This window comes from Protopterus annectens, chromosome 3.part1 (genome assembly GCF_019279795.1).
Source record: "Protopterus annectens isolate FY-2018-M chromosome 3.part1, PAN1.0, whole genome shotgun sequence".
Lineage (NCBI taxonomy): Eukaryota > Metazoa > Chordata > Ceratodontiformes > Protopteridae > Protopterus > Protopterus annectens.
Window position 1 is genome coordinate 44,774,972 of NC_056732.1, and position 27,864 is coordinate 44,802,835.

At 41.2% G+C, this 27,864-nt stretch overlaps 1 protein-coding gene across 2 annotated transcripts in view; it reads right to left on the reverse strand.

Moving 5' to 3' along the window:
• DPY19L4 (dpy-19 like 4) overlaps positions 1-27,864 on the reverse strand; it is a 1,421,953-nt gene that overhangs the window by 703,842 nt on the left and 690,247 nt on the right. For both annotated transcript variants that reach the window (XM_044066538.1, XM_044066539.1), the window contains exon 8: positions 19,738-19,872. In XM_044066538.1, coding sequence (XP_043922473.1) covers positions 19,738-19,872 — 135 coding nt within the window. The remainder of the gene's footprint in view (positions 1-19,737; positions 19,873-27,864) is intronic.

Sequence of the window (27,864 nt, forward strand, 5' to 3'; positions counted from 1 at the left end):
GTATATCCAAGTGTGTAGCGAGACACAAACATGTGAACTGTTGACCAAGTCGTTGCAGCACAAATATCATCAACAGGAAGTCTATTGATAACAGCTGTTGATGTGGCCATTGCCCTTGTGGAGTCAGCTTTACGTTTAGACCGCAGGGCTCAGCCCTTTTTAATGGGCACAAAAGAAATGCAGTCTGATAAGCATCTGGAAAGAGCAGCCTTAAGAACTGCTTTGCCTAATTTAGGTCTTGAGAAAGCAACAAACAATTGACCAGACTTTTTGAATTGCTTGGTCCTACGAAGATAAAACCTACATTGGCAATGAACATCCAGCATATGTAAAAATGTATTCACCTTTGTCTGAGAATTTGGGGGAAAAGACTTGCACATTTACTGATTGATTTAAATTAGTCTCAAACCCCATCTTAAGAAGGAAGGATGTGTTAATTCTCAAAGTAAGTCTGTCTTTACAGAATATCAGATAGGGAGGTTTGTAGGAAAGTGTTCGCAGCTCTGAAATCCACCTAGCTAATGTGATAGTCACCAGAAAAATTGTTTTCCTACACAGGAACTTCAAATCAATTTATGCTGCTTGTTCAAAAGGGTGTTGAGTTAATGCACGTAGCATGACAGTAATATCCCAGGGAGGTACTGCATTCTCTAATAGGTGGTCGTAGAAGAAACTTCCTTTCAAAATCGCTTTATAGACTCTTAAGATAGCTACAGAATTGTCATTCTAACATACACATAAACTTGAGATAACGGCTATTTGCACTTTGACAGTGGAATAACTAGATCTGCTTTGGAAAAGTTCAAAAAATCTAATATGGAAGGAATGGGAGCCGAAAAAACAATCTAAACCTTTTGCCATTGCCCCAATCGAGAATCTAGTCCATTTGCTATGCTAGGTCTTCTTACTCGATTGTTTTTGAGAGGCTGCTATGATCTGAACAATCAATGGTGGGAGCCTGGCATCTCTGGCTAAGGTTAGAACTAGAGGAACTAAGTGGTTAATTTCATGGATCTCTGGTCCAGAGGAGGCAATCCATATGGATGTATTAATATGTTTGGATACTGATCCAACATCCATGGTGGATGTGCCAGAAGAAGCCACAGGAAGGGAATCCATGTTTGTTAGGGCCAGAAGGAAGCAATGAGGATCTCTCTGGTCTTGCACATTCTTGGTTTCTGAATACATTTTTTCATTAATGGCAATGGACAAAAGGCATAAAGAAGACCTGGGGGCCAATTGCAGACCAGAACATCCTACAGTGACTGTCCCTGTGGAATGATTCAAGCAAAGTAACTGCTACACTTGTTATTTAGGTAGTATGGAAACAAGTCACAGCAAGGTTAGGCCCAGTGACAGAAAATCAAGGTTGCCACTATTGGATTGAAGGACTACTAGTGAGGCATTAAGATAGTTCTGCTCAATTTGCCTACTAGTACATTGGAAGTCCCCAGTATACATGTTGCTATCAAAAAGCAGTGAAAAAAATATATCCCACTACCAAACTCTCACTTGCTCTTGACAAAGGGGATAAAAGTGGGTTCCTCCCGGTTTGCTGATGTACCAGACTACGGCCAAGTTGTCTGACTGCATGGAAATAACACCCTTGAGGAGGACATCCTGAAATGGCTACAATGCTAGGAGGATTGTTCTCATCTCCAAGACATCCATGTGAAGATTGACCTCTGTATGTAGCCACGTACCTTGAGCTGTCCTCCTTCAAAATCCCAACCACCACTACCACCACTACGACCCTAGGATGGAGGCGTCTGTGCTTACTACAGCCACTGGTGGATCCATTTGTAATAGGTGTCCTTCTGTCACTGAAGAAGATTTTATTCACTATTAGACTATTAGATGTATTCTCTGCACAGTTGAGTGATGTGAATTTTGTATGCAGCAGATGAATGTTTCAAGACCATTGCACAGTTACAGTCCATTCAAGTACCCATGTAAAATATATTCAGTGTGATACCATTTGTTAATCAGCAAAACAATGGCCTCCTCATTAGGAAAAGTAAGAATGGTTACTTTGTTTTAAAAAAATAAAGTAAAAATGCTATAAGCTTGTACCATTTCTTTTAAATAAAGTGACCTTGTGTTGTTTCCAAGCAGCCCGCTATTGTTTTGTTGGTTTTACTCAAGTGTTCTGGTTGGAAATGAATCTGCAGGAGCTAACTTGTGTTTGAAATAATTTCACCCTAAACCAAGCCAATGTGGAACAGGTCTATTAAATTTAAAGAATCGTGGTGGATCAGGACGCTTCACATTTCATTACTATAACTGCAAAGAAATTTGCCTTGTTTTTCATTATATGTACATGTGTGTACTAGGCTAATGACCACCAAAACCCTTATAAGTCTAGCCATGCAGCCCAAATGTGACCCATACATTTGATTTATACAGGTAGTGATTTACTGACTGCCTTTGTCCATCAGAGACATAGTAGTCAGATCAGGGATGAATTTACAATTACTCATCCAATGTCCAAGTTGTGATTAAAAAGGATATACTGTTTTATATCTACTGTAGATATTAAGATGACTGTCATTAATTAATGATAACTATGAATTTTTTGTGGCCTATTTCAAATTTATTTGAATCCTCAAGTAGGGAAGGCATTTTCCAACTAGCTGAAAATACACTGTCCTTTGGTGCCATTAGAAAATATATAATTACTAATAATAGTCTCATCCACGTATTGATTCTTCTGTCAAAATATTTTGAAGAGTTACATTTTCATCATTTGGAACGCCATTTTAAATTAGTGGACAGTTTTTTCCGGCCACCAGTACTTCCACTGTGGTCAAAACAGTGAAAAAGTCTTGTATCTTTTCTTTGTAAGTGTAAAAATATGATGCTAAACACAGTGTCATTTTTTATATTTAACTACTTAGGGGGTACTGGCCAGGACTTGATATTGTTGCTAAGAGCCTAACACTGTGCAAGTCAGTTTTACTGTAAGATGTTTGCCCTTTGTTCAGGGCCATACCAGTTGTTTAAATTCATTTTTGGAAGGGGGTACCAGACTTACATTCTCTGTCATCTGTTTTCCTTTTTCTTGATGGTCAGTGATAAACAGTTTATACTGCTGATTGTTGCTGATTATGCAATGTCCCTTCCTAGCCCCTGTCTAACCCATCTCCAGTATGATTTTAATGCATTACAGCAACAGGTAATCAAAACTGATACTTGACATAATCCAGACAAAACCCATGGATTTGCTCTTTCCTAATTTATCAGTTTACATAATTTAGATGATACCTCTCCAGTGTTTTTTCTTTTACAGTTTTCTATTATAGTAACCAGGGCTCTGACACAGTGGGCCTTTCTGATGGATCAATAATTCTCCATGAATTAAAACTGGCAAAATAATTGAAAGACTCTGCACATTTCCAAAGAATGTAGATATGTAACATGCCATGTACACAAGCACACTGCCCCCACTGCCTCAAGCCCACAAATTCCTTTTTGCAATTTACTCAGTTCAGATCATGGTTATTGCTACAGTCTGTAAAGCCCTGCATTTGCATGCCTACCAAATGCACTAAACTGTTCATTGTACCATCAAATTAAAAGCCCTGCAAGTTAACAAACCTGCACAAGGACTGCCTTTATCACATCAGTTCAAGCTATGACAGTCATGGGTGTCTGCAGCTCCTCTCCCAAGCAATACTAAATATTGTGTTGTAATTTCAGTGCTATATGCTTCCAAGAAATCCTCATGATAGTCTCTGCAGTGATCTTTCCATGTATTGTGTTATGTAAATAAAATCATGAGAGTTACACAGATGCTGAAAGTGTGCACCACGTATGGTGACCAGTCCTAACACTGAAGTGGATAAAATGGATTATGTAATCTTTATGCAAAACAAGAAAGTACAGTTGTGTACACATACCATAAATGTAGATGTTCGAGTGTATTCACTGTTACAGTCATTACATTTGGGTAGGTTGCCGTCAGTCAGCCTGAATTCCAAAGTATTGGGTCCTGCGTCAGTTGCTGTCTCCTCTTCCGGTCAGGTCGTCAGGGGGTATAAAACAAGCAGCCGACGTCATTTTCTTTAGTTTTTCTTGTCCCAGATGTCAGGTGCCCCCAAAAAGGTAGCAAATATATATATATATATATATATATATATGCATCAATATAAACTTTACCTTCATCTACAAGCAAATACACCACATAGGTTGTAAAAGATAGAGAAGGAAAGATAAACTCCAGAATGAAAGGGGGATGGCGGGTGGGTAACCTGGACTGCAACAGTGAATACACTCGAACATCTACATTTATGGTAAGTGTACACAACTGTACTATGTTCTTCGTGTTTCACTGTTGCAGTCATTACATTTGGGTAGAATTATAAAGCTATGGTTGGGAGGCTGGAGCTAAACAGCATTAGGTGCGGCTATAAGGCCCTGCAGAACTGCAGTGGCAAAGCCTGCCCTGGACTTAGAGTAGAGAGGCAAATGATAATGCTTTGCAAAGGTGTGAACAGAACTCCAAGCAGCAGCCTCTAGAATGTCTTTGGTTGGTACTCTTCTGAGAAATGCTGCTGAAGTAGCTGCTGCTCTGGTGGAATGAGACCTAATGCCCTTGGGCACAGGTAAGTAGCATAATCAAATGCAGTGGCTTATCCACTTTGAAATAGTCTGCTTTGAAATAGCCTTTCCTTCTGATCCTGCAGCATATGTCACTAGTAATTGCACAGTTTTTCTTAGAGCTTTAGTCCTGCTCAAGTGGAATCTTAGCTGTCTGCGTACGTCCAAGGAATGCAGAATTCTCTCCCCCTTGTTCTGCGGATTTGGATAAAAGGTTGGTAGATGAATAGTTTGGTTAAGGGCCACACTGGAAACCACCTTAGGCATAAATGTTGGATTTGTCCTCACAGACACCCTGTCTGGGTAAAATATGATAAAAGGCTCCAGAGCCATGAGGGCCTGTAGCTCTGAAACTCTTCTTGCTGAAGTAATTGCTAGTAGCAGAGCTGTTTTCCATGATAAAAACTTTATATCAGCAGTAGCAGCTGGTTCAAATGGAGGCAGAGTGAGCTTTACCAACACATAATTGAGGTCCCATACAGGAATTGGTGATCTTCTAGGAGACCTTAAATTTTTGGCTCCTCTAAGATACTGCTTTAATAAGGATGAGAAAAGATTGGTGGCTCTGTATTGTAATGAGCAGAAATGGCAGAGGCATGGATTTTAATACACGAGAAAGATAGGCATTTGTCAAGCATCTCGGTCAAGTATTTTAATATCTGAGGAATATTTGTTTCTGCTGTATCAGTTCCTTGTGCTTGATTCCAAGCACAGAATCTCTTCCAGGTGTTGTTTGTATAATTACATGATCAGCCATGCTGCCAGGTTCAGTGTCTGGAGTTGATTGTGCAGGATCTGATTGTTTTGCTGGGACAGTAGTTGAGCTCTTTGAGGTAAGGTCCAAGATGGGTATTGAGACAAGTTCCTTAGGATTGGGTACCAATATTGGTGGGGCCAATCCGGTGCAATTAGTATCATCTTTGGTTTCTCTTGTCTGACTTTTAGGAGGACCTTGGGAAGAAGAGGCAGAGGAGGAAAGGCATAAACTGATAGGTTTTTCCAACTGATGGATAGAGCGTCCACTTTCCATGCTTGCCTGTGATAAGTCCTTGTGCAGAATCTTTTCAATTGATAATTCTGAGGAGAGGCAAATAGAGTTATGTCTGGGCTCCCCCATTTCTTTGTTATCATGCTGAAGACTTGAGGATGTAGTTTCCACTTGTGAGGATCCATACAATTTCTGCTTAAATTGTCTGCCAGAGTATTTTGCTTTCCTGGCAGGAATTGAGTTTGAAGATGTATTTGGTAAGTCAAAGCTGTGTCCCACAGTGCCATGGCTAATCTGCAAAGGGGGTATGAGTGTGTGCCCCCCTGCTCGTTTATATACAACATAACCATGGTGTTGTCTGTCTTTATCAGTAGTTGTCCTGGATGAAGTAGGTCCTTGAAGGCTGTCAGTGCATTTTGAACAGCTAGCATCTCTCTTTGGTTGATATGTGGATGCATTTGTTTTGGGGTCCATATGCCCTGAATGCATCGTCCTGCCATGTGGACCCCCCAGGCATAATCTGATGTGTCTGTTGTTAAGGTTTATCTGTCAGGGTGTAGAGTGAAGGTTGGTCCCATGTTTTGGTGACATGCCTTTGCCCCCCATAGAAACTCCTGTTGTAGGCAGAGAATGAGAGGAATCATTGTTTCCAGACTGTGACAATATTGACTCCATAAACTTTTTAGGTACCACTGAAGTTTCCTCATATGAAGTCTTGCATATGGAATCAGTAGGATGCAGGATGCCATGAAGCCCAAAGCCTGCAGAATTTGTCTTGCAGATAACTGTTTTTTTGTTGCCATCAGTTTGAAGTCAGTAGTAAGTTGCTTTTGCTTGTCTGGCGTGAGGTAAGCCATCTGGGCAGTTGCATTCAAGTTTGCACCCAGGAATGTTATCTTTTGAGAGGGTACCAGTTGTGATTTCTTTTTGTTTATTGTGTACCCTAGGCATGTTAGAAGCCTTTTCACAAACGCCAGTTGTTGAAGAAGAATGTCCTTGTTCTCTGCTTGAATGAGACAGTCGTCCAAGTAAGGGTATATCTGAATACTTCTTTGCCTGCAAAATGCAATTACTGGTGCCAGGCACTTTGTAAAGACCCTGGGCGCAGTAGATAAGCCAAAGGGCAATGCAGAGAATTGTTAATGCATTAAGCCAGCCTTGAATCTGAGGTATCTTCTGCACGACTGTCTTATTGGGACATGCAGGTATGCCTCTTTTAGGTCTAATGTCACCAGCCATGCATTCTTGCCCAGCATGGACAGAAGCTGCTGCAAAGTGAGCATTTTTAATTTTGGAATGTCCAGGTATTATGTTCAAAATTGATAAATCCAGTACTGGCCGCCAGGCCTTGTCCTTTCTGGGTACCAAGAACAGTCTTGAGTAAAAACCTTGTCCTTTTTCCTGCTCTGGTACTGGCTGAATGGTCCCCATATCCATGAGGGATGTAACCTGTTTCTGTGCCTTTGCCTATTGAGTTTTTGGCAGATCTGGCCAACTGTTTGCCACTGGCATAGTATGGAAATGGAATCTGTATCCCTGTGATACTATGTTTAGCACCCACTTGTCCTGGGTTATTAACTGCCAATTTTGAGCAAAAAGTGCTAATTTTCCCCCTAAAGGTGCTACCAAAAGATAAGTGCTTGGTGAAAGCAGAAGGAAGTCATTGGGATTGCTTTCTGTAGGTTTGTGCTTTATCTCCTCCAGATTTGGTAGAAGCACCCCATTGCTTTGACATGTATGAATCTTGTGCCTGGAATATGGAACCCTTAGGGTGTCTGGATTTGCCCCATTGAGCTCTGTCTGACACAGGAAAGGACCACTTTTTTGTAGGCCAGTGTCTACTGAATCTTGGTAGCTGCACTTGTAAGTCTTTTACAGTTTGCATAGACTTAGCTTTGTCTTCCATTTTCTTTAAAACCTCTTCTGCCTTAATACCAAACAGAGTATCATGCTGTAAAGGTGCATCTAGTAATTTAGCTTTAACATGATCAGGCAAATTTTGTTCCTTTAACCAGGCATGCCTCCTAATTACAGATCCAGTAACTGTGGCCCTGCAGGAGGCCTCTAAAGAATCAAAACCACATTGCAAAGTATGCTTTCCAACTTGTTCAGCTGCATGCAATAATTCCTGAAATTCTTTATTTTCTGCACATTCAGAAATTAACATTATTTTCTGTTTCAGCAATCCCATAACATGTTGTTGATAACTTGAGCATATGAAACTGGCAGTTTAAGGCCCTAATTGCCAAGGTTGCAGATGTATAAACCTTTTTTCCCCATCTATCCAGTGCCCTTGAATCTCTGTCAGGGGGGTAGGATTTTTTGCTGTTGAGGCCTTAACTCCCTTTGGACCCTGTGAAATAGTTTCAGAATCAGCAGCAGGGTTTCTAAATAAAAATTTGTGTGAGTCAGGGACCCTGTAATATCTGTCAGGCTTGCTGGGAGCCGGAGGTAAGGAGTCAGGGGTCAAGCTTGACTCCAAGAACACATCATCCACAATGTCTAAAACAGGGGGTATGGCTAAAGGCCTGTGCTGAGGGAGAAGGAAATCCCTGAGCCTCTTTTTTGATTCTGAGAAATCTTGACTCTCCCAGTGAAAATGCTCCGTCAAGGTATGTAATGTTTCTCCAAATGAATAATCCTCAGGTGGTGATGCAGATGGTATAGTTTCTTCTGCATCTGAATCCTCTTAGGGAGGTATAGATAATTCCTGATCAGAAGAGGAATCAGAAGAAATAGAAACCTGATCTGAAGATTCATAATTAGTGTCCTGCCTAAGCCTCTTATATGGAGGGGGATGGGAACCCCTGATCAAGGTAATAAGGTCTTCAGCCATTTCGATCATCTGTATTTTAGGCATAGAGGCCTGTGCACGTGGCTCATGCATCGGTTTTAGTTTTAGAAGTTGCTTTTGTCTTTGATTTTGCAGCTGTTGTCAGTTGGATATAAAAATGTTGAGGCCTGAATACACCCTCAGACGCCGGTGCCTGCTCAGTGGCTCCGGACCCATCCGAGGGAGATACATCCGTGGGTCCAATACTTTGAGTATCTCGCGGCATGCCGGACTTCATGTGGGTATTGGTAGGGGCCTGCGACTCAAAAGTAGTGGGTGTCAGGGGCTGCGAAAGCACCTCACTGAGTACTGGCGAACTGGCGACTTGCTTAGGAGAAGCTTTGTTGTTGGTTTTGGACCTCGGCTGTCTCTCTCTATCTTTTTCTTTGTGTTTTTTATGTACTCCGGTAGTCGGATTGCTATCCGATGACATTTCTGGGTAGTTAAATCTGTTTCCAAAATACTTTGAGGCAAAACTATACAGACGCTTAATAGTGCGTTGGTTAAATCTAGCACAAAACCGACAGCCAGGCACGTTGTGATTAGGGCCTAGGCAGGGAATACAGTATAAATGGAAATCCTTATGAAGTATTTGCTTCCCACAAGTAATACAATTATTAACTTTTTCTGACATTGGAATGGAGCAAGAAAAAAGTTTCCCCAACGGGGTACTTGGCTTTAGTGAAGACTTCAGTTCTGAAACTCAAGCTCGAATATTTCAGGAGTCGGCCGACCAGCACTTGCGAAATGCTTCTGCTTCGGGCACCGTGCGGCAAGAAAGACTGAAGAAAATGGCGTTGGCTGCTTGTTTTATACCCCTGATGACTGAGGTCATGGAAGAGGAGACAGCAACCGACGCAGGACCCAAGACTTTGGAATTCAGGCCGATAGAGGGCAACCTGCCAGCAGATTACCCAAATGTAATGACTGCAACAGTGAAACATGAAGAACATCACCACATTAATGGGCCCAAACAATATCAATGCCTTCTAAATAACATGAAACATGACCTATCACGGCCTCTAGAATCACTATTTAACAGTAACCTCCAAATAGCCTTCATGCCTAGCAAATGGAGAACAGTGACAGTCATCTCTCTGCAACGTGGGCCACCTACAGACCCTGAAAACTACAGGCCCATGAATCTCACTAGTCTCACACGCAAAGCCATGGAAAGAATTTATTTACTTATTACTTATTTGTTTTATATTTGTTGACCAGGGAAGTCAGATTGAGGACAAAGACCCATTTTTAGCAGAGGCCTGGGAAGAAAAGCTCCAGTACAAACAAAATCATTTAAGTTGTACAGTTTTACAATTTCACAATACAATTATCAAGGAAATAATCAATAATGGCATAGAAAATATCCAAACGCTGGACCCAACCCTATTTGTTTTTTTCAAGGGCAGGCATGCCTATTCAACCTGGTGGACCTCTTTGAGAAGGTCACCAAAGCAATGGATGTAGGCAAAACAGCTCACGCTGCCTACCTTGACCTGGCCAAAGCATTCGATACAACACCTCACTGGGGCATTGTTGACAAACTAAGAGGTTAGATATAACCTTATGTCACCTGGTGGATAGCTAACTGGCACACAGACAGGACACAGGAAGTTTGAATTGGGGAATTCACTTCTACAAAGAAGTTAGTCAAAAGCGGAGTCCCTCAGGGATAAGTCTTGGACCACTCCTGTTTGGCATTTACTTCTCCAAAGTTATGGCCAATGAATCTACAGATGTTTGCAAATTAGGAGCAGTCACAAACTCCCCCATCAACACTATGGTTGTCCAGGAAGGTCTGATACAGACAAATAACTTGCGACAGAGCCATGACTTAAACTAAATGCCAAGAACTGCATAATAGTATCCTTTGGGGAGTCATCCACCCCTGCTAGTTATCATATTGACAACACCCCCCCCCCAAGAGTTGACCCAGTAGTCAAGAGACTTGGGGACACACAAAGACAGTAATCGAGCCTTTGACCATCATGTGTCTACAGCAGTGAGGAAATAATTCTATACCGTGCAACTTATAAACAAAAGGATGGCATCTAGGTCCAAGAGATCATTGCTCCACTGTACTTGGCATTCATCAGACCTATCATTAAGTACAACACCCCTTTGGTATGTATTTAACCAGGCATATCCAACAATTAGAATTGTCCACAGAGGTTCCTCACTAAAAGAATACAGGGCATAAACAACATGCCCTATGCAGACTGTCTTAAAGTCTTATCTCTGTATTCTGTCTCCTATAGGCTGTTGGGGGGAGCTCTAATCATATACGGCATTGTCAAATCTCACACTGCTGGACCTCCTGCATATCCACAAAACAAACAGCACCAGAATTATCCATTCTAAAGATGTAAACCTTAGCTGTGATATAACTAGGACCAGCTGGAGAGACAGGTATATATCCCAGTGTCTATCCCTTCTAGTGGAGATGCTCCCCACCCATGTGAAGAAGAGCTCCTCCCTAAACTAATTCAAGTTCAACTTGGACAACTGGATGGGGAACAGGAAATTCATCTCTGGTTTGGCACCTGGACATAGGCAGCCTGTACATGGTTCATCTCCCAGGCCCCTGCTTGTAAATGCTTCATTTCCTAAACCCCTCCTTACACTTCTCAAGGGTATCAGAAGTTATTAGAGATTTGAGATGCATGGCTAGGCTTAAAAAGGTCTTGGTTGTCATTACCCTAGTACGCACCTGTGAACAACTCTGAGGGAAATTAATAAATATGATATATACATCCAAAACAGCATCTTATTTTAATACAAAAAATATTCAGGTTAATAAAATCATGAAGTAAAGGTAAAATTAAATAGCAAAATCTGCTTATTATTAGAGTTGCTTCATTCCAAGCCTCCCTTCTCTGTTTCGTCTTACAATAATAAAAGCCAAACAACTAACTCAACTTCATCACTAAAAGATCAGGTGCAAAGGATTTTTTTCTACAGTTCACTGGATTTTTTCTAAAATGTCTTTTTGCTGGAGATATGGTCTTACTGTCTAAAGCAAGCTTTCTGATTCGAAAATATGTAGTTTGTGCTTTAGTTGCTTTGGTGGAACTATACAAAGTTTAATAAATCTGTGCTTGTGGACAGGGCTAAAGGACCTGACAGACATAGCCAAAGGAGGTCTGCATGAAGTGCAATAACTTAAAATGCCTCCAGTTCAGACACCAGGACCTGTGAAACATGTGAAGGTGAAGGCCAGTCACTCCGAGTTAAATTCACTGAGGTAGGAGAGGACACATCACTACTGTAGTGACTTTACGGAAAGGGAGAAGCTGTCTCACTTCTGTGCTTCTTACGTATATCAGAAGACGATTTTCTTGGTAATACTCTTTTCATAATTAGTTTTTATGCTTGTCAAGTGCCCTAGGCTCAAACAGAACACAGAGTATTCAGCAGTCAAATGATTCACTCCCACTTTGTTATGAAATGGTATCTTCTGCCTGCTTTACTGGCTATCTGTTAAAATCAGAATGCTACTCTGGTTTGTCCTGATTATTTTATTTATTTTTTATTTATTTTACATTTGTTGACCGGGATAGTCCGACTGGATACATGTCCATTTTCAGCGGAGGCTCGGGGAGGAAAGCTCCAACAGAGTTACAATGACAGATAGTTACAAAATAGAGTTTAAGATGAACAAAAATGAAAAAGAAAAAAGCAATTTACATACTATCATAAACTACCATGCTCTAGCAAATGCAGAATACTACAGTTCATTATACTGTACATTAATAACATGCTAGCAAAGTCATTAGGACAAATTATAGCTTAGAGTTTGGCTAACATACATTGTTCTTTTGAGGTTAGATATCCCCCCTCTAGGTTGTTCTTTTTGGGATTGGATAATACTAAGAACTAGTATAGGCTTGGTTTACTGCAAAGAACTAGTCTGGGTTTGTTGCAAGGGCAAAGCCAATGTGACTTATAATGGAATTTTAGACTCTTTTTGAATTGAACTAGTGAAGTTATAAGCATGAGGTTGTTGGGGAGGGAGTTCCATATTTTTCCAGTGGTATTGGCAAACAGAGCGTCACCACCTAGGTTGTAAGATTTAATTGTTTGGACAAGGAGTCTATTTGCTGAGCGTAGGCAACTTAGATTGGTGTAAGGAATTATTATATTTTTAGAGCAGGGGTGTTCTCAGGTTGTTTAAGGATTTTAAATGCTTCTATGAGTTGGTACAGCTGGAGAAGATTTGGAAGTTCTATCCAGCCAAGTTTTTTCAGGTTAATACAATGGTGTGTTCTGTAGGGCAAGCCAGTTACAAATCTGGCAATATGATTATAACAAGATGAGAGTTTGTTTAGGTCAGATTTGTTAAGGTTAGTAAGCACAGGAGAGGCATACATAGTAGGGTAGAGAGAAGGTGTCAGCGGGCAGTGGCTGCTCTGGCAGTTGGAGTTAGGAAGGTTCTTATCCTGTATAAGGACCCAAGTTTCTTGTTTACTGACTTAATGGTTTGGTTGATATGCATATCAAATCTAAGTTTATTGTCAATGTTTACTCCTAGTAGCTTTGTATAGGTGTCAGGGGAGATAATGGTCCCATTGTTGGATTGTATAGTAAAGTGTTCGGTAGGTGGTTTATTAGTAGATAATGGTCCCATTGTTGGATTGTATAGTAAAGTGTTCGGTAGGTGGTTTATTAGTAGATAATGGTCCCATTGTTGGATTGTATAGTAAAGTGTTCGGTAGGTGGTTTATTAGTAGATAATGGTCCCATTATTGGATTGTATAGTAAAGTGTTCGGTAGGTGGTTTATTAGTAGATAATGGTCCCATTGTTGGATTGTATAGTAAAGTGTTCGGTAGGTGGTTTATTAGTAGATAATGGTCCCATTGTTGGATTGTATAGTAAAGTGTTCGGTAGGTGGTTTATTAGTAGATAATGGTCCCATTGTTGGATTGTATAGTAAAGTGTTAGGTAGGTGGTTTATTAGTAGATAATGGTCCCATTATTGGATTGTATAGTAAAGTGTTCGGTAGGTGGTTTATTAGTAGATAATGGTCCCATTGTTGGATTGTATAGTAAAGTGTTGGTAGGTGATTTATTAGTAGATAATGGTCCCATTATTGGATTGTATAGTAAAGTGTTCGGTAGGTGGTTTATTAGTAGATAATGGTCCCATTATTGGATTGTATAGTAAAGTGTTCGGTAGGTGGTTTATTAGTAGATAATGGTCCCATTATTGGATTGTATAGTAAAGTGTTCGGTAGGTGGTTTATTAGTAGATAATGGTCCCATTATTGGATTGTATAGTAAAGTGTTCGGTAGGTGGTTTATTAGTAGATAATGGTCCCATTATTGGATTGTATAGTAAAGTGTTTGGTAGGTGGTTTATTAGTAGATAATGGTCCCATTGTTGGATTGTATAGTAAAGTGTTAGGTAGGTGGTTTATTAGTAGATAATGGTCCCTTTATTGGATTGTATAGTAAAGTGTTTGGTAGGTGGTTTATTAGTAGATAATGGTCCCATTATTGGATTGTATAGTAAAGTGTTGGGTAGGTGATTTATTAGTAGATAATGGTCCCATTATTGGATTGTATAGTAAAGTGTTCGGTAGGTGGTTTATTAGTAGATAATGGTCCCATTATTGGATTGTATAGTAAAGTGTTCGGTAGGTGGTTTATTAGTAGATAATGGTCCCATTATTGGATTGTATAGGTAAGTGTTAGGTGGTTTATTAGTAGATAATGGTCCCATTATTGGATTGTATAGTAAAGTGTTGGGTAGGTGGTTTATTAGTAGATAATGGTCCCATTATTGGATTGTATAGTAAAGTGTTCGGTAGGTGGTTTATTAGTAGATAATGGTCCCATTATTGGATTGTATAGTAAAGTGTTGGTAGGTGATTTATTAGTAGATAATGGTCCCATTATTGGATTGTATAGTAAAGTGTTCGGTAGGTGATTTATTAGTAGATAATGGTCCCATTATTGGATTGTATAGTAAAGTGTTCGGTAGGTGGTTTATTAGTAGATAATGGTCCCATTATTGGATTGTATAGTAAAGTGTTGGGTAGGTGATTTATTAGTAGATAATGGTCCCATTGTTGGATTGTATAGTAAAGTGTTGGGTAGGTGGTTTATTAGTAGATAATGGTCCCATTGTTGGATTGTATAGTAAAGTGTGTGGTAGGTGGTTTATTAGTTGGGTAGAAGAGAAGTAGTTTGGTTTTATTTGGGTTTAAGATCAGGTGATGGTCAGCGAGCCAGTTTTCGACTGTTGTAAAACTGTGCTGGGTTGTAGTTAGTAGGTTTTCTAGAAAGGCACTGAAACATATTAGAGTTGAGTCATCTGCATACTGAATACAGGTGGCTTCAGGGATAACTACATGGAGGTCATTTATAAAGACTGAAAAGAGAAGAGGTCCTAATATGGAGCCTTGAGGAACTCCTATGGTATTTGGTAGCAGGCAAGACAGCTTGTTCTGCCACAGTACTGCTTGTTGTCTGCCAGTGAGGTAGGCTTGAAACCAGTCAAGAGCTGGATTTTCTAGATACAGGGTTTCCAGAGTGTGGAAAAGTAGCTGGTGGTTTACCATGTCGAAGGCTTTCGACAGGTCCAGGAAGAGAGCAGAGGATATTTTTTTGTTATTCTGGTTAAGGTTTATTTTTTCGGTAAAAGAGAGGAGGGCAGTGGTCGTACTGTGATGGGGTCTAAATCCATGTTGAGAGTCTGTTAGTAGTTTGTTCTGGGTGAGATGGGACATTAGTTGGTTGTGCACACACTTTTCCATAATTTTGGCAAGTGGTGATAGTATGGCTATTGGTCTGTAGTTTGATAGTTCTGTGGATGTTCCGCCTTTATGGAGTGGTATAACGTAGGATATTTTCCATATTGAGGGGATTGTGGCCTCGGTTATGGTTCTGTTAATTAAGATCGAGATAGGGTAGGCTATGACATCTGCAGCTATTTGCAGATATTCGGCTGGGAGAAGATCAGCAGAAAGGGTGGTTGGCTTTAGCTTTTTCAATAGGGATCTGATAAAGGATGTGGACACAGGTTGGAGGTTAAAAGAGAGTAGCGAATTGGGTGTAGCATTTTTTGATGTGGAGGAGGGAGGAGATAGTTGGTTAGCTAAGGACTGAATGGTTTCGGTGAAGAAAGTATTAAAGGTATATGCTACTTCTTCTTGGCTCTTATCAGATAATGTTCCTGGGGTAGGAGTGGTGGATTTGCCTGGTTGGAGAAGTTTATTTAAGCCTGCCCAGAACTTTTGAGGGTTATTTTGGTGTTTATGTTGCAGATGGTATAAGTAGTTTTTCTTGTCTAGTGTGATGGCTTTTTTAGTCTCGTTTCTTAGTTGTTGGAATTTAATGCAATCTAGGGGTAACTTGGTAGTACGCCATTTGTCCCATGCTTGATCTCTAATTGTTATTTTAGATTTGGACTCTGTTGTTAGCCAGGGTGCTAGTTGTGTTTTAATTCTGGGTGACCGTTTTGGAGCATGAGAGTCAAGTATGGTAAGGAATGTGTTATTAAAGAATGACACTGCCTCATCTAGGGGAAGGTACTTTAGCTTTGACCAGTTACATGATTTGAGTTCCATGTGAAATTTTGTTGGGTCAAAGTTTTTCTTGGTTCTGATGGACCTATAGATAGGCAAACTAGCGCAGATGGTTTTGTCTTTCATAATGTATGAGATCAGGTGATCACCAAGATCATTGGGGAAGAGTCCCAGACATATACTTATGGGGGTGTCTGTTGGTGAGTATCCAGTTAAGTATACTCTCTTTTTGGTTAGAATTTCCTAGTCTGGTGGTAGAGGATATGATCTGAGAGAATCCATGGAGGTTTATAGAAATGGGGTTGGACTGTGCGGAACATTGGTTCCAGTCAATATTAACATCGCCCAGGACAATAGTTTCTATTATCCATCCTTTTACTCAAAACCAATCAAAGCGATCAACAAACCAATGGTACAAAACAGGAGATGCAACATACAACAGGACAGGAATGCAAGTAACTTCAAATGTGACATCAATAGTTGGAAAGCTCTGATGTGAAACTACTGCATGGATCAAAAGAGATTCAAAGAATAAAGATAACACTGAGCATTTCAACAAACTGCTGAACAATACTCCAAACAAATGTGAATAAAGGATCGGGTCTGCTTCTCAGATACAGGAAACGGGAGAGGTGCGCAGCATTATGGCAGCCAGGGGGAGTCAGAGCCTGGGAAAGCTTACAGGTTGCTAATGTAACTTGTGTCTGTACTAACCAGTCCTAACGAAGTGGATAAACTACATCATGTAAGATCATTACGATCTAGTAAAGAGCCATACCCAGCGCTTCCACAAATGCTATAACCAGTCCCAGAAGGCAAGTGTGTAATGCACATTTCAGAAACTAGAGTGATAAAATCAGCATGGCTGGGAACGTAAAGTCAGACCACGTCCATGGTAGTAATCCCTCCACTGGATCGCACCATGTCATTGTGCATCAGGGTGAACATTCAGCTTGATTAAGGGAAGCCTTTGGTGAAAAACTGAGCAGCTATTTAATATTCTTACTCTGACAAAAAAAAAAAAAAAAAGATTTCTAGGAGGCAAGAAAGGTCAGACTACTAAGCCTTTCCCTCCCAGATGAGTGCTGCTAGTCAATTTTCCATCACAGAGCTCTTCAGAAACAAAACCAGACCTCTTCTGAGAGCTGTCTACCTATTCAACTGCAAAACACTCATTCAGTGAAAGCCTGTCCTCAAGCGGAACAATCAGCTACCATCTATATTGTAATCATCATCTCACTCTGCTCAGTCCAAGATCACAGTACGGTTTATGTGGCATAACATACACCACTTGGGGCTAAGACAGCATGAGGGGCAGTTAGCTAACATCTATATTGTAATCGTCATCTCACTCTGCTCAGTCCAAGATCACAGTACGGTTTATGTGGCATAACATACACCACTTGGGGCTAAGACAGCATGAGGGGCAGTTAGCTAACATCTATATTGTAATCGCCATCTCACTCTGCTCAGTCCAAGATCACAGTACGGTTTATGTGGCATAACATACACCACTTGGGGCTAAGACAGCATGAGGGGCAGTTAGCTAACATCTATATTGTAATCATCATCTCACTCTGCTCAGTCCAAGATCACAGTACGGTTTATGTGGCATAACATACACCACTTGGGGCTAAGACAGCATGAGGGGCAGTTAGCTAACATCTATATTGTAATCGTCATCTCACTCTGCTCAGTCCAAGATCACAGTACGGTTTATGTGGCATAACATACACCACTTGGGGCTAAGACAGCATGAGGGGCAGTTAGCTAACATCTATATTGTAATCATCATCTCACTCTGTTCAGTCCAAGATCACAGTATGGTTTATGTGGCATAACATACACCACTTGGGGCTAAGACAGCATGAGGGGCAGTTAGCTACCATCTATATTGTAATCGTCATCTCACTCTGCTCAGTCCAAGATCACAGTACGGTTTATGTGGCATAACATACACCACTTGGGGCTAAGACAGCATGAGGGGCAGTTAGCTACCATCTATATTGTAATCGTCATCTCACTCTGCTCAGTCCAAGATCACAGTACGGTTTATGTGGCATAACATACACCACTTGGGGCTAAGACAGCATGAGGGGCAGTTACAGCCTTATTACAGACTTTGCATCATGAACACCCCAACATCGTGCTTCTGCAAATGCTAATGTAAAACAGGGACAGGTAACTCTGGTATGACCTGACTCAGACTCTTGCAAACTACCCAGCCCTGGTCAGGGGGTGCCGCCCTGGGTAAATTAACTTAAAGTAAATTATGCTGTGCTACAACCATGTGAGAATGGTTTCACCACAAACTTATTTATTACAACGACTTAACTGGAGCACCGAATCCAGTGTATGCCCTGGTCTATGGGTAGTATAAATAACCTGAGTGTATCAGAATCCCTTCATAAAGTAATGGAATTATTTTACAACAGACGTGGACTCCTCATCAGCCCTGTTATTGAAGTCATCCAGAATTGTCCATCTGGGTGATATGAGCACAAAGGTGGCAAAGGAAGTAAGTGGACTCCTTTAGGAACAATCTCATACTACTGGGAAGACCGTAGGTAATCAGGTGCTGACAGTTCAATAACATGGTTTCAAGCCAATGGAGGAAACTACACTGGGCAAAACCAGACAAACACAGACCCCACGTCCCAGACACTTGTTAGTGATGAATGTAAACCCTGCACCTATTATGAACATCCCATCTCCTGCAGGCAGTGATAATGTCACCATGTAGCTGGCGGATTGTAAAGGGCTACAGGGCAAGAAATCTGCTCCTCGCTATTACTGACAATATAACTTAGAAAAATGGTACTAACAAGCTGGAAAACGTGTGAACAACTAAAACATAACAATGCAAGCATTAAAACAATTAGAGAGATTAAGTCAGGACTGACTATGATCAAAAAGACCTTGTAAGAAATAATGACTCAGTGATACTGCCAGACAAAGCAAACCAATAATGTTATTTACATAAAGCATTACATGGAAAGACTCCTACACACAGATGGGATGAAGACCTCATAGAGGCATGTAGATAGTATGAAGCTCTTAAATTACAACAGAAACATAAATAATTTCACACCTTAACCCAAGATGTAACCTGACAAACTCTTGTTAGCCACTTATAAAATAAATAATACATAGTGAGGTAATCCTTTGATAGCCCAAAGCTTTTGTATCCTAGTTCTTATCACTTCATTGTAACAGATTGCGAACAAATACCTATTTGTACCTTACATTTCTTTACTTTAGCCTCTTTGCTCACTTCCTTATTTCTATCAGTTTCTCTCTAAATTTACAAACAAACCTATGCAAGTACGGCAAGGTGCAACAGCCAAAATACTATGAATCCAAATTCAAAATAAGCCAGCACACAACAAGGTCATGGTTCTTTAGCAGCAAAGGCTTTTATTAATATACATCCTTCTCATTCATGAAATGACAGACTGGTTTCGGCAACAACTGCCTTTATCGGTGTTATAAAGATGTGCTTATTATATCATTACTATGTCTCCAGCTGACGCTAGATATACATTTGTTGCTCAAGATTTCTGGAATTCTAACATGATAAACCCATTCAAGATGGCTACATAATGTACTGGTATAATAAAGTGTTAAACTAGTGCACTTTATTCACTGACGTTCAGTGCAGTACGTGCCTGACCGTACTCATTTGCAATGCCCTTTCTTCCCCTCCCAATTTTTCTTTATATTTGCACATTAACATAAAAGTTTAAAAATATAACAATGAAAATTACTTTCTTTCAACAAACTTACCTTGCGAGACTGAACTAGGTCGAAAGTATCCAGCAAGAAGAGGGCAACGGCCTGGACAAACAGCACATAGTGACTGTGCTCCCACATCATAACAAAAGTAAATGTCGAAGCGCTCAACAAAAGATAGCAAAGCCTCTAGAAAGGAAAGAAAGAAAACGAGAGATAATACACAATGTCATTCTCAGACTGCATTCACTTGCAAGTTTATCAGCTTACTCTAAATGTTGCGTACAGCAACATCATAATTAAAACTGTACATAATGCCCCTGACTAAACACTACCAAGGTGTTTCTCACAATTCACCTGCTGACATTTCTGCCTTGCATGACATTCAAAAAGGAAATGTTTTACTAATGGATGCACTTTATATCTGCATAAGAATGGCATAACAGTAAACTTTTTTTTATCCCAGTTAATGTTTTCCCATGTCCAAATAATTGGCCCTTGGAGAATTTTCAGTCATCATGTTCAGAAAGTCAGAAGTGTGTGTGTAGCCTTCTTTGCACAATTTTGGTTTCAAATAACCGTAATATATACATTTTTTTTTTTTACTTGCCACAAAGTTAAAAGGCAGTCTGGTGTGTGTTGTTTTATCTACCTCCTTACCACAACTAAAATATGTTGAAGTATACATGCTTTACTTCATAACACAACACTATGTTTTGGGAACCTTTGCAAGCATTTCTCATATCAGATGTTGCTATGGTTAAATTAAATGTGTGCTGAATAAACATAAGAGAAATAAATATGGGTACTCATTCTAAGAGATGTTAAGAGGCATTTCTGCACTTGAAGCACAGCTTTCCTTCACCTCATCAAGTGCAAGTTGCAAGATCTGCTCAAGTTTAGCTCTGCAAAGTTGAATATTCCAATACTGTGTTCCTGAGCATTTTCAGTGTGTCAGCAGTGTGTCCTTTGGAAGATTTTTCTTCACGTCATACCTGTGAGATCATCGACTCGGTAAACATACATTTAAAGGGCTGGGGAGGCTTAGTTCCTACAAAAAATGTTTTAATATTTTTTCATTGCATGAGTTTATAACAGTTGTTTTAGTTCAGGTGTAACCTCAAGCAATGCAATTCAAACATGAAGAGAGTCTACTTAATGGGGGAGATTGCAAGTCTGCCACCAGTACTGGGTGATTTAGCTACACTTCTTCATGGGCTGCTTTCACCATAAGCTTAGTAAGAACCTACAAACCTGTAAAAAGTCATAGTGGAAACATGAAACACTATAGCACTTACTTCAAAATGGCCCTTCATGTAGGTCTAAAAAACTAAGTCTCCACACTTGCAATGACATACCCTTTGGACCATAAAACACACTCTCCCATCAGGGTTAGGAACATACCACAATGGTGGCTAGTGTCACCTGAAACAAAGTAAACTACATGGAAGGACAATTTTTAGGTTACCTGCAGAGATTTTTGCTTCAGCTCTGATAGCAACAGAATAGCCAGACCCAAAGCCAACTGCAGAGAACCATCTGATATCAAATGATATACGTTATGATAAGCACTTACATAAAACATTTGTAAAGAGTCCTCTGCATTGGGTAGAATAAATGGAAAAATACCAGGTTATACCCCAAAGCAGCTCCAATAAGGCTAGAAGACCAAAACGTAGAATGAAGACTTCACGGCAGAATAACCTAATGCATAGCCCTCTCAAAAAGGATGTTCTTCACCTGGAGAAGAACCTCAGCCCACAGCCCCTACAACCATTTAGTTGTAGTCCAGACATTTGTGGTCAGCACACTTTTGACAACAAGACTAGAGGCAGTCATTCTTCACTCCAATAGAATGTCCCTTAATTGTACGATATTATCCTTTCTGATAAAAATGTGTAGCAGCAATCTACTTAGGATCTGTCACCAGTGCAAGCTCTTTACAATTACAAAGCAAATAAAAGTACAGTCGTGTACACTTACCATAAATGTAGATGTTCGAGGGTATTCACTGTCGCAGTATTCATAAAGTACAGTCGTGTACACTTACCATAAACATAGCTATTCGAGTGTATTCACTGTCGCAGTATTCATAAAGTACAGTCGTGTACACTTACCATAAATGTAGATGTTCGAGGGTATTCACTGCTGCAGTATTCATAAAGTACAGTCATGTATACTTACCGTAAATGTAGATGTTCGAGGGTATTCACTGTTGCAGTACTCATAAAGTACAGTCGTGTACACTTACCATAAATGTAGATGTTCGAGTGTATTCACTGTCGCAGTATTCATAAAGTACAGTCATGTATACTTACCATAAATGTAGATGTTCGAGGGTATTCACTGTCGCAGTATTCATAAAGTACAGTCGTGTACACTTACCATAAATGTAGATGTTCGAGTGTATTCACTGTCGCAGTATTCATAAAGTACAGTCGTGTACACTTACCATAAATGTAGATGCTCGAGGGTATTCACTGTCGCAGTATTCATAAGGTACAGTTGTGCACACTTACCATAAATGTAGATGTTCGAGGGTATTCACTGTCGCAGTATTCATAAAGTACAGTCATGTACACTTACCATAAATGTAGATGCTCGAGGGTATTCACTGTCGCAGTATTCATAAGGTACAGTTGTGTACACTTACCACAAATGTAGATGTTCGAGCGTATTCACTGTCGCAGTATTCATAAAGTCCAGTTGTGTACACTTACCATAAATGTAGATGTTCGAGGGTATTCACTGTCGCAGTATTCATAAAGTAAAGTTGTGTACACTTACCATAAATGTAGATGTTCGAGGATATTCACTGTTGCAGTTATAACTGATGGGATTTCCTGCAGTGGAAGACCTTGGCCGGTCCGACTACCAGAGAATTTTCTCCTCCTCCTGAAGCTGGTGGATGCCCTGACCTATGTCAAGACATCTGGGTATAAAGAGAGTCAACTGATGACATAACCTCAGTACAGTACTTTCTTGCCTCCAACAGACATGAGCCTCTTAAAAGGTCCACAAGGTCAACGGCCTAACCTCAGAAACTTCAAAGTAAATACAGAGGAGAAGGGAACAACCTGGAACTAGAGAGGAAAATAACCTCCCCAATTCCATGGGGCAAGAGTACTGCAACACTGAATGCACTCAAACATCTACATTTACAAGTGTACACAACTGCACTGTGTTCTTTGTGTTTCACTGCTGCAGTCATAACTGATGGGAAGACTCCCAAAACTGCAAGGAGGATTGATGGAAAGTTTGTGGACAGGACAGAATGCCCCGCAAGATGGTAGTAGCAAATCTTGGTTTGGACTTGGAGAATAATGGCAGGTGATAATGTTTGGTAAAGGTATACACAAAGGAACAAGTAACGGCCTCCAAAATATCCTTAGTGACCACCCCTTTAAGAAAGACTGTAGATGTAGCAGTAGCCCGAATGGAGTGTGATCTCACATGGTCTGGTGGCTTCTTTCCATGATGGTCACAGCAAAACAAGATAAAGTAGGAGATCCATTTACAGATTCTTTAGAAACTAGTCTCCTCTCAGAGCTACAGACAAAGGCCACAAAAAGATGGTCAGACTTCCTAACATTTTTTGTTTTGTCCAAGTAGTAGCACAGTTGCCTATGCACTTCCAATGTATAAAGGATTCTTTCCCCTTTGTTTTGAGGGTTTGCAAACAACGTAAGCAAGTGGATGGTCTGGTTTAGAGAGATCGTTGTAACCACTTTAGGGATAAAGGAAGAGTTGGTCGTAAGGGAGACTATGTCAGAGTGGAAAATGATGAAAGGTTCCACACACATAATAGCCTGAAGCTCTGAAATCCTTCTAAGCAAAAGTAATGGCTAGCAGAAAGGCAGTCATCCAAGTCAGAAATTTTAAGTCTGTGGAGGTAGCTGGCTCGAAAATTGGGAGGGTAAGCTTCTCCACAATGAAATTGAGATCCCAAGAGGAAACAGAGGAGTTTTTTTTTTCTGGGGTCTAATGTGAATAACCCCTCTCTGGTACTGTTTCATGACAGTGTGGGAGAAGAGAAGAGAGGGGGGTTGAGTAGGCAGATATGCTGCAAGTGCTGAAGCATGAATTTTAATACAGGAATAAGGAAGTCCTTTGTCAAAAAGTCCTGATAAATATGAAATGATCAGAGGCATCTGAGCTTGAACAGGTCTCTGTCCCTTTTGTTTGCACCATATAGTGAATTTCTTCCATTTGGCAGAGTACAATTTTCTTGTAATAGGTCCCCTGGCTTTTTTTGGAATGTCCAGGACCTGTCTATCAGAGGATGTCCCCCTCCATGGGGTCAAGGTACCATCCAAGCTGTCAATTTGAGAGTGCTTAGGTTGGGATGTAATATGGCGTCCTTGTACTGTGTTAATAGGTCCACTCGCTTGGGCAGCAACCATGGTTTCTTTTTGCTTAGACTGAGCATTAGAGAATATCAGTGCTGCCTTGGTGAATATGGGGCTATCAGAATAACCACTGGCCCTTCTTCCCTAACCCTGGGGAGCAAAGGCACTGGGGGAAGGTACAGAGGAAAAGGCCTGTCCAAGGGAAGGAGAAGGCATCTGTCTTCCAGGCTTACCTTGTTTTGGTCCTTGAACAGAACTTTATCAAATCAGAGTTTTCTCTGGTTGCAAAAAGGTCTGTCTGTGTCACACCTAATTCTTTAGCTAAGCTGACAAAAACTTCCTAATGTAGTTGCGACTGATGAGGGTCTGACAGGCTCCTGCTTAGGTGATTTATTTTTCTCCTGGGAGGTACTGAGTAATGAGGTGCAGACTATGGGGTTTGCAGTTTCCCCAAAGGTCCATGGCTAGGCAACAGAGAGGGGAAGAGTGAGTCCCCCCTCCTCCGGTTGTTTATGACGCACCACATAACCATGGCCCTGTCCTGTCTTTACTAGGAGTACTCCTGGCATCCATTGGTCTTTGAAGGTAATTAGAATTTTTTGGACTGTCATTAGTTCTTTTAGGTTGATGTGTTTGTTCTTGAACTGGGATTCCCATCTCCCCTGAGTCTGCCAGTTATCGTATTGAGCCTCCCAGGCTATTTCTGAGGCATTCGTGGTCAGAGTTTGGTCCTGAGGAACAAACCTGAATGGAAGGCCTGGGCTGAGGGAGCAGGCTTGGGACTACAAGGCAAACTCGTTCCTGAGACAAGGGAGAAGCTTCACCCTAAAGCTGAGGGACTGTGAATGTTGGCACCACACATTTCTGAGGTACCACTGCAGCTTTTTCATATGGAGTCTGGCCAGCAGGATCATGAGGATGCAAGAAGCCAGTAACCCAAGGAACCCTCTGGCAATGAGGTAGTTCCTAACAAGGAACTTTTGGAATTACACTGCTAGGAATGTGACTTTGCCTGGCAGAAGGGGATTTCTGGAGAGAGGAGTCCAGCAATGCCTCCAGAAACACAACCCTGTTTGTGGGGATGGTCTGAGACTTTTGGGTATCGATGCTGAACCCTACTGAGGCCAGGATCTCTTGGGTGTAAAGCAGATCTGCTTTCAGTTTTTCTAGATTTACTGCTTGAATGTGGCAGTCATCTAAGTAGGGGTAAATATGAATGCCCTTTGACCTGCAGAACGTTATCACTGGGGCTAGGCATTTTGTGAAAACCATAGGTGGAGTAGATAAATCAAAGGGCAGAGCAGAAATGATGACTCACAACTGCTCTGAACCATAAGAATCTCCTGTGAGATTTTTCTATGGGAATGGGGGTGTGTGCTTCCTTTAGATCCAAGGTTATCATGTAAGCATTGAGCAAAATCATGGGCAGTGAATTCTGAAGGGTTAGCATTTTCAATTTTGGTACCTGCAAGAATATGTTGAGCCTGGACAAGTCCAAAGCAAGCCTCCAAGTACTCTCTTTTCTGTGGAGGAGGAGGAAAAACCCTGAGTAAAATCCAGTTCCTTGTAATGTGTTTTGTATTGGTTCCACGCAGCCTTGGGTGCACAGAAGCTGTATTTGCTTTAAGGCCTCTCTTTGTTGGGTTGGTGGAATATCTGGGAAACCTGACTGAATTAGATGCTGTTTGAACTGAACCTTGTAATCTCTTTTTATGATTTTCAGTTCAGTACCCACTGATTCCCTGGTAACGAGAGTCCAGTTTTTTAAGACGAGGGACAGCTGCGTCCTAGTCTGAGGGGGGTAGGGAAGGAGAAGAGGGACTTGAAGGGAGGGGGAAAGGGAGTCTCACGGATGAGTCATGATTGCTCCCTGTTTGGTCCATGTTGACAGGATCCCACATACCTATTGGAATCTGCTTGCCACTATCTTGGTCGCTGGTGCTGCCTTTGATTCCTTTCCCTTCAAGGTCTCCTATGTCTATGCTTGGGCTGAGAGTGTTAAAAGGACCACTGTTTGGTAGGATAACTGCAGCTGACGCAAGGAGATTGAACCTGAAGAAGGTCCTTGACTGTCATTATCCTCCATTTCTTAAGCACAGCTTCAGCCTTGGGGTCAAAAAGGAAATGTTTGTCCAAGGCAGCATCCAGAAGACTGGATTTCACATGTTCAGGGAGGGACTATTGCCTCAGCCAGGCATGTCTTCTAATGATGGACCCTGTAGCTGCTGCCCTGCTGGAGGCTTCCAGAGCATCTCAGCCACAGTGCGAGGAATGTTTGGCTACTTTAGAGCAGGACTTTCATACGTCTAGCAGTTCCTTGGACACGACCTTATTTTCACTCACCACCAGCTTTTCCTTCATCTGGTCTAAAATGGTTTCCTGATACTTCATCATATGAAACTGGCATTTAAAGCCCTCATGACCATGGTAGCAGAGGTGTAGACTTTCTATCTGAAGCTGTCCAATGCTCTGCTTTCTCTGTCAACTGGCAGGAGAATTTTGGAAATGCTACCATTAGCTCCCTTAGGACCCTAGGCCACAACTTCAGGGTCTGTTACAGGGTTCTTGAAAAGGTGTCTGTGGGAATCCAGAACTGTGTAGACTCTATTACGTTTCTGAGGGGTGGGGGAAGGGAATCTGGCTGTAAGAAACAATCTGTCAAAACATTGTCGACTACCTCTAAATCTGGAGGGAATGGCAAAGGTTTATGCTCAGAGAGTTTCAGAAATTCCCTAACCCTCTTTTTGGATTGTGAGTAGCCCTGTGCTTTCCATTTGAAGTGTTCCCTCAGGTTATGAATGGTCTTCCTATTGGAAATGTCCTTGGATGGGAGTTGAGGAAAGGTTCTCATCAGAATCTAAACTCCTATAGGAAGCAACACATAAACCTTCCTCAAAGGTGGATTCGTCATTATCATCCTCAGAGTCAAAAGAATCAGAAGACTCCTGGGGGGATATATCCCTTTTCCTTTTACCAGGAGAAGATTTAGGGGCAGAACTTGGGAGTGAAAGGCGTCTGGATCTGACTATGGTAATCAAATCCTCAGCCAACCTAACCAGGTCGTGCTAACAGGCCTGAGTTTAGGAGTGGTAGCCAATAGGATGCAGCCTTTTTATGCAAGGTCTTAGCCTTGGCCCTAAGAGTGAAATCCACTCTAGGGCTGGGATACGGGCAGTCAACAGAATCCCAGGGAAAGTGAACCATGGCGATCTCCTGATGATGAGAGACTTTGAAAACCCTTCAACAGTTTGAGAGGGGTCGCTGGAAGCTGGAACCTGCAAAATGGCTTTGATCCCAATCAACATGCTAAGTCCTTTAGCATGTATGGAAGCAGAGGAACCTAGTGGCATACTGGACTCCAAATGCGTCTCAACAGAGGCCTGTGTCACAACCTCAGTGTTCAAAGGGGACTGTGAAAGCATCTCACCTTCTTTGATGATAATAAGCCTAGGTGGACTGGTGGACAGCAAACGAGCATCACCCAGTACCCTAAATGTTTAATGCTTTTCCTTCTTACATTTAGGGAGATCAATCTCAGCATGACCACTGGACAACACTTTCCTTTTTACATTTGGGGAGATCAATCTCAGCATGACCAGTGGACAACACTTTCCTTCTTACATTTAGGGAGATCAATTTCAGCATGACCAGCAGACAACACTTTCCTTTTTACATTTGGGGAGATCAATCTCAGCATGACCACTGGACAACACATTATGTGAAGGCCCTAGTGGCTAGCTAAAGTGCTTACCTAAAATGCCAGCCCTATGCTTGACTGTTCTACTGTTAAAGTGAGCACAGAACCAAAAGTTAGGTATGTCGTGTTCTGGGC